The following is a 13,416-nucleotide window of genomic DNA, read 5'->3' as shown; positions in this document are numbered from 1 at the left end:
AGTACATCCTCAGGCTGTGTTGGTTGTTGATGCATTTGAAAATAGAATCAGGGTGAGGCAAAATTAATAGCTTGTATTTATTTTCTAGCCTGTGGAAAATCCATGCTCAGGACAACAAATACTTCTTCAGATCTTTAATTCCATTATCTATTTTAGATGTTTTAATGCAGAAAGAAATTATCAAAATAAAAACAACAAATTGGAAAATTGGATTTAAAAAAATCATAGTCCCTGCTTAATTTTAGTCCACATGCTTGTGTATTGACTAGTTATGTATGCAGTAATAAATATACAAATTATACAAAACCAATACGGTAATAGCAACTCTAAAAAAACCAATCCCTCCAACCCGGTACCTTATACACAACATCAAAAATAGGAATAAATACATCTCATCTTAACTAAGAGATATATTCACTTTGGCATGCACATACCTAACTTCCAAACACGTATAGGCTAGACCCTGAAACGAGTTCTCCTGCCTCACGTTACTAGGCCAATAAGGAACTTCACTCAACTATGCTGCCCAGCACTGATACCTTACTTTCGAAAGTCTTTTCTCACCATATGACCAGTTCTTCCTAGAACATTGTAACTCTTCTTTCTACTCTGCATGTGCATGGTGATGTCACTGTTTTATAGGCACATGCAGCTATTTTAGCATTATCAGGGTGAATACATAACTGCACCTTAACAATAAAAAATAATATTCAACAGTCACCTGGTTACATTTATATATAGCAGCAAAAATTTACCTGAAGTGATCTTTAGAACATAACACATGGGACAGGACTGTGCAACACAGGAACAGGATATGGTGCTGAACTAATTAAGTTATTGACAGCTAATTCAATAATCTCCTGTGCCTGTACCTGGTCCTTATCCCTGCATTCTCTGTATATTCATGTGCTTATCTACGAGCCTGTTAGATGCCTCTACCACCTCTGGCAGCACATTCCAGCCATCTACCTCTCTGTGTAATAAAACTGGTCCTACCTTCTGCACTGAACATGATGCCAAAATAAAAAAACAAAGAAAATTAAATGCAATGCTCCACATGTGCCATTTTCCAAAGCTGTAATGTGACCTCCTGACTCTCAAACTCAATGCCTCCACTAATAACGGCAAACACCTTTGTTACACTTTATCAGCTTGTGCAGACACTTTCAATGGGCCATGGATTTGGAAACCAAGATCCCTCTCTACGTCAATGCAGTTAAAGGTCCTGCCATTAACTGTGTTCTGTCTCTTACTTATAGTCTCCCAAAGTGCAACAGCTTAAACTCTGTCTGCCATTTCTCCAACTGCAACTGACCTGTATTCTAGTCTCCTGTAACTATCCATCAATTGTTCTGTCATCTGCAAACTTACACTCATCCAGTTCATTTATGCATATCACAAATAACAGAGATCCCAGTACAGATCTCTGCAGAAATTCACTAGTTACTGGAATATTATCAAACAGATAGAAAAACAGAAAAGCAGAGATAGAAAAGCAGAAGGTATGATAGCAGCACATTTCGGGTACTTATTATGTCTACGTATCATTGTCTACGTATTATGAGGTTCTCAAAGTGGCTTTTTATCTTTTGTATTAGCAAGATCAAAAACACTTGCCTGTTCTTTCTTGTACATTTGTGCAGCATTACTTTGCTGCCTGATGATAATTTATGCGACTTTGTGATTTGTTCCCTAGGTAACATCAGGTGGACGGGTAACCTACTACGTGTCATATCGCAGAGAAAGCTTTGCGGAGATGAAGCTCCCAAAATATTCATTGCCCAAGGTAAAAACTGTACATTGTCAGCATTCCTCAGAAATCAGCAAGCCTTTTCCTTCACCTTCACGGTCATCTCGTCAGGTCAATCTGAGTTTATTGACACGTACAAAAGAAATGGGAATAGTGAAAAACTTCATTGCAGCAACTTCGCAGGCACCACACAAAACATAAATTAGTCAAAACAGGGAGGACAATAAGAATTTTGAAATCTTATGTTTGTGAATCTATTAATGAGGGAGCCAGAAAGAAAACTATACTCAACCAGTTTGGTCGGGACTTTGAATTGGGTTTTTATCTTTGACTGATCATTGTAATTTGACAGATCACAAACAAGAGAAAATCTGCAGATGCTAGAAATCCAAGCAACACACATAAAATGCTGGAGGAACTGACCAGGCCAGCCAGCATCTATGGAAATGAGTACAGTCGACATTTACTCCCTATGCAACTCCCTTGCCCATTTGTCCCTCCTCACTGATCTCCCTCTTGGCACTTACCCTTGCAAGTGGAGCAAGTGCCATACCTGCCCCTACACCTCCTCTCTCACTACTATTTAGGTCCCCTAATGTCCTTCCAGGTGAGGTGACACTTCACCTGTGAGTCATTTAGGGTTATCTACTGTACTTGGTGCTTCCAGTGTGGCCTCCTGTATATCAGTGAGACCCAATGTAGATTGGGAGATCGCTTCACCAAGCACCTATGCTTCATCTGCCAGAAAAAGTGTCCTCCTATTTTAATTCCCATTCGGATATATCAGTCCACTGGCTTCCCAGTGGCCTTCTATTTCAATTCCACATCCCCTACTGCAATGAGGAGAGCTCCCTCAGGTTGGAGGTGCAACACCTTATATTCTGTCTGGGTAGCCTCCAACCTGATAGCATGAACATTGATTTCTCAAACTTCTGGCAATGCCTCCCTCCTTCACCATTCCCCATTCCCATTTCCCTCTTTCCCTTTATCTCCTTGCCTGCCCATCACCTCCCCCTAGTGCTCCTCCCCTTCCCTTTCTTCTATGGCCTTTGGTCCTCTTATATCAGATTCCCCCCTTCTCCAGCCATTTATCTTTTTCACCAATCAACTTCCCCGCTCATTACTTCATTCCTCTTCCCAGTTTCACCTGTGCTTCTTCCTCCTGTCACCCCTCCCCCACCTTCTTACTCTGACTTTCCATCTTTTTTCCTCCAGTCCTCGTGAAGGGTCTTGGCCTGAAACATTGACTGCTTACTGTTCCTCCATAGATGCTGCCTGGCCTACTGAGTTCCTCCAGCATTTTGTGTGTGTTGATTGTAATTTGTCAGTCTAGCTATATTCTCTGTGTCGACACTATGAGGAGAATTACCATCTCGTTGGTCAGGACTCCATTTTATGAATCTCTCCAATCACTCAGATTGGTTGATGTGAAATCAATGGAAATCCAACTATACAGCCCTGAAATGAGCCAGGTAGAGAAAGTGGAGGGAAAAGCAGAGGTAATGAGAGCAAGGAATAGGTCAGCAATAGGTTGAAGTCTGGGAGAGACTCTACGGTACAAAGTCATACCACAGGAACAATGTAGGAGCTTTGGAAAAGGTGCAGAAGAGATTAGCAGGATAATGTCTGGAATAGAGGGTGTGACCTGTAATGAGAGGTTGGATAAGCTTGGGTTGTTGGATAAGGACTTTCATGATTTAGAGCCAGCAATGAAGAAGGACCAGTGATATATTTCCAATCCAGGATGGTACGTGTGACTTGTAGGTGAAAGTCTAGGTGATGGAAATGGGGTCCGATACCAACTAATCTGTTCTTTGTTATGTTAGGAATGTTATTCAATAAAACTTCAGTGCAGAAAGAATTAGGCCTTGTTCCAATATTAGGAGAAAATGATGAAAAGTATTCCCTCACAATTAAGCATTTAGCAATGTCTCCTTTCTTCCATATGATAATCACTATTAGCTGATAGTTAAGTAACAGGCAAAAGAGATGCTGAGTCTCCTAACCTGATAGTCGTATCAAGAATGTTCCATAATATCTTCAGATACACCAGAGGAAATATAACCATATAACTATATAACAATTACAGCACGGAAACAGGCCATCTCAGCCCTTCTAGTCTGTGCCGAACGCTTACTGTCACCGAGTCCCACTGGCCCGCACTCAGCCCATAACCCTCCATTCCTTTCCTATCCATATACCTATCCAATTTTACTTTAAATGACAATACTGAACCTGCCTCTACCACTTCTACTGGAAGCTCGTTCCACACAGCTACCACTCTCTGAGTAAAGAAATTCCCCCTCGTGTTATCCTTAAACTTTTGCCCCCTGACTCTCAACTCATTTCCTCTTGTTTGAATCTCCCCTACTTTCAACGGAAAAACCCTATCCACGTCAACTCTATCTATCCCCCTCATAATTTTAAATACCTCTATCAAGATCCCCCTCAACCTTCTACGCTCCAAAGAATAAAGACTAACTTGATCAACCTTTCCCTGTAAGCTTAGGTGCTGAAACCCAGGTAACATTCTAGTAAATCTTCTCTGTACTCTCTCTATTTTGTTGACATCTTTCCTATAATTTGGTGACCAGATATGGATAACTAAATTCTGGTAAGCCTGCTAGAAATGGGGATGCTTGTTGACCATTTGATGCAGACCTGAAGTTTGTTGGTTTAGGTTTGAATTTTCTTTCTGTGGATGCATTATTACAGATCAGTCAAAATCACTGTCAGATTTAGATTGAAACTGATTGATTGATCATTGAAATTTTGTTGTTTTGCAGCAGTATTACAGTGTAAAGACATAATCATTGCTATAAATTATGATAATAAATAAGTAATTCAATAAAAGGAATAACATTTAATGTTTCTGCATTTACGGACTATTCAAAGATATGATGGTGGTGGGGAAGAAGCTATTTCTGAGAATTGAGTACGTCTTCAGGTTTCTGTATCTCCTCACGATGGTAGTAATGAGAAGAGGGCATGTCCAGAGTGATGGGAGTCATTAGAAGTGGATGCTGCCTTCATAGTTAATGGCCAGGGAATATACTCACAGGACATATTCTGGACTTTGGCCAATGTGTTAAACAGGTTACAATGTATTCACTACCTGGTGTCCATTTCTTCTGATTATCCACTCATTTAAATCCATGAATTAACCCTGTTTAGAAACACCTACAACATGTCCAGCTATGCACATTATCCCCCGGCTCCTCTCTCACTTCTCCTGTTCTCCTTTCCTGTCTATCACCTCCCTCTAGTTTCCTCATCCTTCCCGTTTTCCCCATGGTCCATTCTCATATCCTATTAGATAACTTCTTTTTCAGCCCTTTAACTTTTCTACCTATCACCTCCCAGCTTCTCACTTTAATTCCCCTTCACCACCCACCTACCCACCTTCACCCCCACATGGCTTCACTTATCCCTTTCTAGCTTGTACTCCTTCCCCTTCCCCACCTTCTTATTCTGGTTTCTTACCCCTTTCTTTCCAATCTTGGTGAGGTGCCTCAGTTCAAAACGTAATTGTTTATTCCTTTCCATTGGTGCTGCCTGACCTGCTGACATCCTTCAACATTTTGTGTGCTACCTTCTCCCCATTGCCTGTTTCTCAAAACATAGGAGTCATAATCTGGCTTGCTTCAGGTGTACGGCCCTGGCCACCCTTGTGGTAAATGGATCCATTCAAGCCACAAGTCTTGCAGAGTTATCGTAAGCCTCATGGATTTCCCTTGAGATTTGCAACTGCGTTGCTGTTGGCTCAGCATTGCCTATATGCAGCTTAGAACTGTTGCTTTTCTGTCTCGGCAGGACATGCACATTATCAGTACAGATGAAAACCAAGTCTTTGCCGCTGTGCAAGAATGGAACCAAAATGACACGTATAATCTGTATGTGTCTGATGCAAGAGGAATCCACTTCACAATCGCTTTGGAGAATGTGAAAAGCAGCCGAGGCCCAGAGGGAAATGTTATGATTGACCTTTATGAGGTAACGTAATGTCTGTTCTCAACAGCACACATGAGATAAAGGTACCTGGGGAAGCATGATGCCAAGAAAATCTGACCATTTACATGACAAGTGATTAGCTGGTGTATGTTATTCAAGACAGCATCAAATTGGAAGGGAGTTAATGCATTTGTTTCTAAACGCCAGAATGGATTAAATGAACAACGTTATTTGACTAGCATTAAGTTCCAGGTTAAACATTGCTAGATAAAAAATCCATAAAACCCAAAACACTTTTTCTGGAGATTTATAAATAATTACTTTTTAGCTTGAGCACACAGAAAGCAATTTCAAAATCTTCAGTGGTGAATTAAGCTATATCCGGTGTATGGAGATCTCTCCTGAGCATTTATTGCAAACTTGCTGAAATATCTTTAAAGGTGTTTACTGTGTAGTTGATTTGGCCAATCTCTGCTAATTGTGTGAATCTATCTGAAAGTGCATCTCAACCTCCCTATGGGAGCTGGTTCTTAGAGACTTCATGAGCACTGATGGTATAAAAAATTCCTTTGGGTCCTGGATTCACGTGAGCCCTTTTTGAGGGTCGATCTGGATTTGAGTGGGATGACACAGAAACTGCACAATAAACTTCATTTCAATTCTCTATCATCGTCTGGACTATCAGATACAGTTCTGGTTGCTCCATTCTAGGAAGGATGTTGAGGTTTTGAAGCTTCTGCAGAGAAGGTTTACCAGGATGCTGTCTGAATTAGAGGACCTGTGCCTGCAATACTCTGCCAGGGGAAGTGGTAGAGGCAGAATTTAAGAGATATTTAGACAGACACATGAATGTGAGGAAAATGGGAAGATGTGGAGATTGTGTAGGCAGAAAGGATTAATTATGTTAGACATGTGATTACTAATTTAATTGGTTCTGCTCAACATTGTGGTGAAGAGCCTGTTCCTGTGCTGTACTGTTTTATGTTCTTTGTTCTATGTTCTGTGGGTCAGGTCCCATGCCTTTGACACAGTGTTGATCACATTACAACCAATTTGAATTATGGAAATACACATTATGGAAAAACCACCCATACCCTAATACTCTGATAGAACTTTGATAGGAGTTTATAAAATTATGAGAGGCACAGATGGAGTAGACAGCTGGTATATACAGTTAAAATATCTAATGCAAGAAGGCATGAATTTAAGGTGAAGAGGGGTAGGTTCAGAGGATTAGCAGGACAAGATTTTTTCGGCATTGTGTATTTAATATGTTGGCAATATTTGGGTAGATATAGCCATTCCAAACACACATAACATGCAGAAATCAAAAAGTGAAGAACATCAGAAATATGATGAATTAAAAGCAGAAATGGAAAGACTACGGAACATGAACAGGGTACACATTGTCCCAATAAACCCAGTTGTAGAACTGGTATCATCCAAAAGTCACTACACAATAGCTTTTTACAATTAGACTTTACACAGCAATATTTATGTAAATCTATAGAAAGCCATAATACTAAACATTATTAGAGTAGTCCAGAAGTTCCTAGCAATTGAGAAATGAGTGTGCTTGGCTATTCCCATACCTCAGGTTTTACCAGCTTGAGTTGAGAAAAAAATAAAAATAATAATAAATAAATAAACAAACAATAAATATCGAGAACATGAGATGAAAAGTCCTTAAATTGAGTCCACAGGTTGTGGGGACATTTCAATGATGGGGCAAGTGAAATTGAGTGAAGTTATCCCAGTTAGTTCAAGTGTGTGACGGTTGAGTGTTAATAACTGTTTGTGAACCTGGTGGTATGGGTCCTGCACCTTCTTCCTGATGGCAACAGCAAGAAGAGAGCATGACCTGGATGGTGAGGTCCCTGATCATGGATGCTGCTTTCCTGTAGATATGCTCAATGGTGGGGAGGGTTTTATTCATGATGGCCATATCTAATAGTGTTATTAGGATATTCCATTCAAGGGTATTGGTGTTTCCATACCAGGCTGTGATGCAGCCAGTCAATATATTCACCACACACCTATAGAAGTTCTTCAAAGTTTTTGATGTCATACCAAATCTTCGCAACCTCCAAAGGAAGTAGAGGTGCTGCTGTGCTGTCTTTGCAATTGTACTTGGGCCAAACCCAGTCATCTGAAAAATGATAACCCCCGAGGAATTTAAAGTTGCTGACCCTCTCCACCTCTGATCCCTTGAACAGGACTGGATCATGTACTTCCAGTTTCCCCTCTCCTGAAATCAATAATCAGCTCCTTGCTCTCGCTGGCATTGAGTTGATGTTGTGACAACACTCAGTCGGATTTTCTATCTCCCTCCTTTGTGCTGATTTCTCACCATCTTTGATTCAGCCTACGACAGTGACGTCATCAGCAAACTTAAATATGGCATTTAGCCTCACAGTCGTGAGTGTTAAGTGAGTTGATCAGGAGGCTAAGCACACGACCTTGTGGTGCACCTGTGCTGATGGAGATTTTGGAGGAGATGCTGTTGTCAATCCGAGCTGACTGGGGTCTGCACGTGAGTACAAAGATACTGAACTGAAGCCTGCAGATATCCAGTGGAGATCTTACACTGGAGAAAAGATAACTTCTGTGGGAATGACATTTGTAACAGTGAAATACAACAACCAACAAGCCACATTGGGGTTATCTGTGGTAAAAACAGAAGGGCCAGCATTGTGGGGCCTGAGACAAGTACAACTTGATTGAAAATCTATTCATCATATGCCTACCACATCCCCTGTAATAGAGTCGATGGAAAGTGAATTAAGAAAGGTCCTGGATAATGGCACAGCAGTGTTCAATGACAGCTTTGGAAAACTCAAATATATCAAGGGTAAAATTGTGTTAAATGAAAATGCCACATCCAAGTTTTACAAAGCCCATCTGGTTCCTTATACCATTTGTGATAAAGTAGCGAGTGAGCTAGATCAAATGGAGGCTGAAGGAATTCTTTCCAAGTTTGAGTGGAGCCCATGGGCATTGCCAGTGGTCCCAGTAACTAACAATAATGGGTCTATTAGGGTGTGTTGTGATTTTAAGGCCACCATCAACCCAGTACTGAAAATAGATTAATGCCCTCTGTCCAGGATAGAGGGTATCTTTGCAAACCTTTCTGGAGGGAAACACTTCATCAAAGTGAATTCAACAGATGGACATGGAAAAAGAATCCAAAGTGTTTCTCACCATAAACATTCACAAAGGGCTTTATCACCATAATAGGCTTATTTTTGGAGTAGCATCTGCACTGCCTTCCAGCAGGAAGCTCTTGAACAAGAGCTGCAAGGCTGCCCAGGTGCTCAGAATTACCTAGATGGTATCATTATTACTGGTGAGGATGACAAGGACGATCTCCAAAATCTCAAGACAGTGTTAAAAAGATTAGATTATGGGCTCAGAGCGTGACACAGCGAGTTTGAATTTTTTAAACTAAGCATTGCTTACTGTGGTCACACTATTAACACACAAGAATTATATGTTTGTGGAGAATGCCCCAGGCTAAAGGACATGTTACAGCTGTGGTCCTTTTTAAGATTTGTCAATTACAGGTTCCTGCCAAACCTGGCCACTGTGCTCCAGCCCTTGAAATCATTACTAGAGAAAAGGAAGAATTGTCAATGAATGAGACGTGTGAGGTGGATTTCCTAAAGATAAAAGAAATGGTGGTGTCAAACGCTATCCTCACACATTATGATCCATATCATCTAGTGAAGCTTTCCATGCATTGTTTGGGCTGTTGACACGTCCAGAAGAAATGTATTCAGATCTGACAGAACTGCGTCCTGCAGCCCCAGAGTCAATTCCTCCTACTACCACGGAGGCAACCCCAGAACTTGAGATGGTTTCACAATCACAAGCCTTACCTGTCAAGCAGAGTGACACCCTCCTTGTCAGGAAAGACATTATCCCACAAGTGTAAGAGATCCTCCACAGCAATGAAATCTTTAGGCCTGAATGGGGCAATTTAAAATTCACCATGCTGCAGATCTCTATATAGTAGTTGTATTATATTGTATACTGTGTAAATATATTGATTGATTAAGTACTCTTAATCAATCATCTCTTCATGATGGCTTGTATGTAAAACTGTGAATTGCATATGTTATGTGCTACCATGTCATATGTGTATGACTTGCTTACAGTACAAACGGTAAAAACAAAACTTATATAGGTTACTCCCAGCTCATTGTTTTTGCTTTCAATCAGTTTAATGTTTTGGAGTTACAACACACAGAGTGGTGGGTGCATGGGATATAGTAACAGGGGTAGTTTTGGAGGCAGGTATGAAGATGGCTTTCAAGGGGACTGTGCAGGATATGGGTCATGAGCAGACAGATGGTATAAAGGATCCTTAGTTTAATTAGTCTGGCACATCATTGTTTGCTGATTGGCCTATTTCTGTTGGTCCAAAGGCAACCTTTGATCAGAAAATGGCTTCAGAACCAACGCCATAAAAATTCTATTATTCATAGTTGGAAAAGATATATTTAAGACTCATTCCAGGGAATTCCTTACGTGAAAATGGAAGCAATGGCAAATAATAAAATAATGAAGTTGTTGGGAGTGTAGGAGAATGTACAGTCATCGTCGTTGTCATGGCTACCCCTCGAGGTCGAGGATGATGGTCTTCGTTCCGTTGATCTATTTATGGGCTCTCAAGTGGCTTAAAGAAGTGGTCCACAGAGTGAAGATGTCTGTGCGTGTATTTGTTTAACGTGTATTTCATGTTACACTCCAAGAAACACACGATACTTCACAAATCAGCCAACTGATTCCAATGGCACGGAAGCCACGACAACTGGAGCTGATGGATTTGTTGCAGCCTTCATCTGCCTTCACAGCCATTGAGTTCGAAGTAACTTCGTCCGCCTGTTCCACCGTTGAGGTTTTGTTTGGATTGTTCTTTTTCAGGGACCTTACCCTTGATTTACTGCCATGGGTGACCCTAACAGGGGCATAGCTCCAGACGGCATCGCTCTCAGGATCTCAGGACCACACAAGTTTCTCCGCCACGACAAGATGACAATCCACGGAGAAGGGTGTACAGCACAGCCTGGGTCGCTGAGTCAGCCAGGCTGAAAGCTCTTCACATACACAGGCTGTCTGACACTGTTTTATAACTGATTGCCATAAAAGGCTGATGGTGGATCCCCCAGCTGTGAGAAGCGATGATCATGAGATGGGTTAGATCCATGCCAAAATCCCATTCAAACACAACAGATTCTGCAGATGCTAGAAATCTAGAACAGCACACACAGAATGCTGGAGAAACACAGCAGGTCAGGCAGCACCTGTGGACGAATAAACAATTAGTGTTTCTTTAATTTATTTCTTTTATTTATTTTAATATATGGATACAGAGTGGAGCAGCCCATTCAGCCTAATGAGCCGCACTGCCCAGCAACCTAACAATTTAATCCTCGCCTAACCACAGGATAATTTACAATAAGTTTTACTTTTCTCTTTTTTTTTCTATATTGACCCTCCCCCCCTTAACCCTCCCCCCCTTAACCCTCCCCCCCTTAACCCTCCCCCCCTTAACCCTTATCTAAAGAAAGAAAAAAAAAGAGAAAGATTGCCTGGATATTGGAGGATCCCCACATGTTCCATGGAGTTCAAAATAATTTTAATATTTATTCTTACTTTCCCCAATTACTTTATAATTTAATCTTCAAAGGACCTATGTATTTAATCCTATCTTTTGTAGGTATGAGAGCCAAATTTTCAAAAATATATCATTCCTTTCATTTTCTTAATATATGTTAAAACTCTTTTTCTTTTCACAGGTCCATTAATTCCATTAACATTAAAACTTAAAAAAATAAGTAAATTAATCATTCATAATACCTTGGGAACTCTTTAAAATTCTCCATGTTGCTATGAGTTTCTCCCCAACCATCCAGGCAAAAAAGAAGAAAAATAGAAGAAAGATAACTAATACATAAGAAAAAAAAACAAAGTACCCCCCCCACTAATGTTGCGAATAAAAAGAACACAACATTACCCCCCCATTTTACGGGTCATGGCAATCGCCATGATTGTACACGTGAAACACGCAGCCATCGATCAGGAGCTCTTCCAGCTCCCCCGCAGAAAAAACGAAAATATATTAGTGAAGAAAAAAAAAATTAATGTCTCTACTCCCAATTAATACTCCTCAACTTTTTTTTTAAATAAATGTCCATCAAGTTCAACCTTGTTTCAGTCTTCATCATTAGTCCATTTCATTTCTATAATTCTTTACTTCTTCGTGGACATCAGGTAATTCTTGTACAAATTCCTCCGCTTTCCGGTAATCAACGAAAAATGTTCTTTCTTCGTTATCCAGGAAAATTATCAATTTTGCTGGATAGCTCAATAAAAATTTATAGCCCTTTTCCCATAAAGATTTTTTCACTGGATTAAATTCCTTCCACCTCTTCGGAAGATCGTAACTTATGTCTGGATAAAAAAAAAACTCTTTTCCCTCCTATTATCAATGGCCCATTTCTCTTTTTAGCACCTTGAATAGCTGCCTTCAAGATCATTTCTTTATCTTGATACCTTAAACATTTTATTAAAATTGATCTTGGATTTGGATCTTGATCTTAAAGCTCTGTGTGCTCTTTCAATTTCAATTACTTGGCTTCCTTTTTTCATTTCTAACATTTTCGGAATCCATTCTTGAAAGAATTTTATTGGGTTTTCTCCCTCTGAACCTTCCATAAGACCAACAATTTTGATATTATTTCGTCTACTAGAGTTTTCAAGCGCATCTATTTTTTTCAACATCCATTTTCTTTCTCTTGTCCAGGCAAGATTATTGTCTTCTATCTTAGCTATTCTTCCAGTGTTTTCTTCCACTTTTACTTCCATCTCTTTAACTTTATTATCCATCTTCTTTTGTTTTTCCACCACATTATCGAATTTATTCTACATCCTTCTTATAGCTTTTAATTCATTCATAATATATATCAGAATATCTTTTATGTCTCCTTTAATCTCTTCCTTCTTTTCCTCTTCTTCTTCCTCTGAATTTCCCAAAGAGTCTGATTCCACTTCCGATTCACTTCCAACCGTAGTTGGGATTTGTAGTTTTGTTAATCTCTGTTCATGCATACTTTTGTGCATGCGCTGTTCTTGCCGTTTCTTCTTGGAGACCGCTGACATTGCTGCAACTTCCGGTCCCGCATCATCAGAAGTGCCATGCACTTCGCTGGGAGGAGATCCAACTTGAGTCCGAGGCTTCACCGAGACGGTTAGGCCTTTTTCTCCGCCGATTTGCGCAGTCTTCGAAGTAGTAGCTTTCTTCTGTCTCAGTTTAGGAGCCAAGTCAAAAGATAATCCTGAGTTACTTATAAATAGTTTCTAGTAGTTATTTGTTAACTCTTCTTCATTTAAACCCTATTTCATTACTTTTTACGAGGGAGCTGGATTCCCAACGTCTCGACCCTACGTCATCACGTGACGCCCCCCCTAATTTATAATAAGTAATGAAACTCTCACTTCAGTTGGCAGCTTAATACAGGGGGTGAGAGCCCTTGGCCCAGCCATACCTAAGAAATCTCATTTGGGTGGATGCTGAGCCATGTGTCTCCTGTTACGGGTCAGTACCCTGAAATTACAAACAGTACACAATATGTGATTAAACTTTGACTATATGGATGGGAAAGAAAACAAAATTGAAAAGAAAAGGGCCCATTCTCATGAAACAGTCTATT

At 40.2% G+C, this 13,416-nt stretch overlaps 1 protein-coding gene across 4 annotated transcripts in view; it reads left to right on the top strand.

The window, feature by feature from the left end:
- Nucleotides 1-13,416, top strand: part of LOC140715125 (VPS10 domain-containing receptor SorCS1-like) — a 1,248,501-nt gene that overhangs the window by 1,030,410 nt on the left and 204,675 nt on the right. For all 4 annotated transcript variants that reach the window (XR_012096067.1, XM_073026870.1, XM_073026869.1 and 1 more), the window contains exons 8-9: nt 1,697-1,786; nt 5,564-5,743. Coding sequence is in view for 3 of the 4 variants with exons in the window: in XM_073026870.1 (XP_072882971.1) it covers nt 1,697-1,786; nt 5,564-5,743 (270 nt within the window). In the remaining variant the exon portion in view is untranslated. The remainder of the gene's footprint in view (nt 1-1,696; nt 1,787-5,563; nt 5,744-13,416) is intronic.

The sequence above is a fragment of the Hemitrygon akajei genome, chromosome 23 (genome assembly GCF_048418815.1).
Source record: "Hemitrygon akajei chromosome 23, sHemAka1.3, whole genome shotgun sequence".
In the NCBI taxonomy this organism is placed as follows: domain Eukaryota; kingdom Metazoa; phylum Chordata; class Chondrichthyes; order Myliobatiformes; family Dasyatidae; genus Hemitrygon; species Hemitrygon akajei.
Note: the sequence above shows the minus strand (reverse complement) of the source record. Positions and strands in the feature narration are given on the sequence as shown.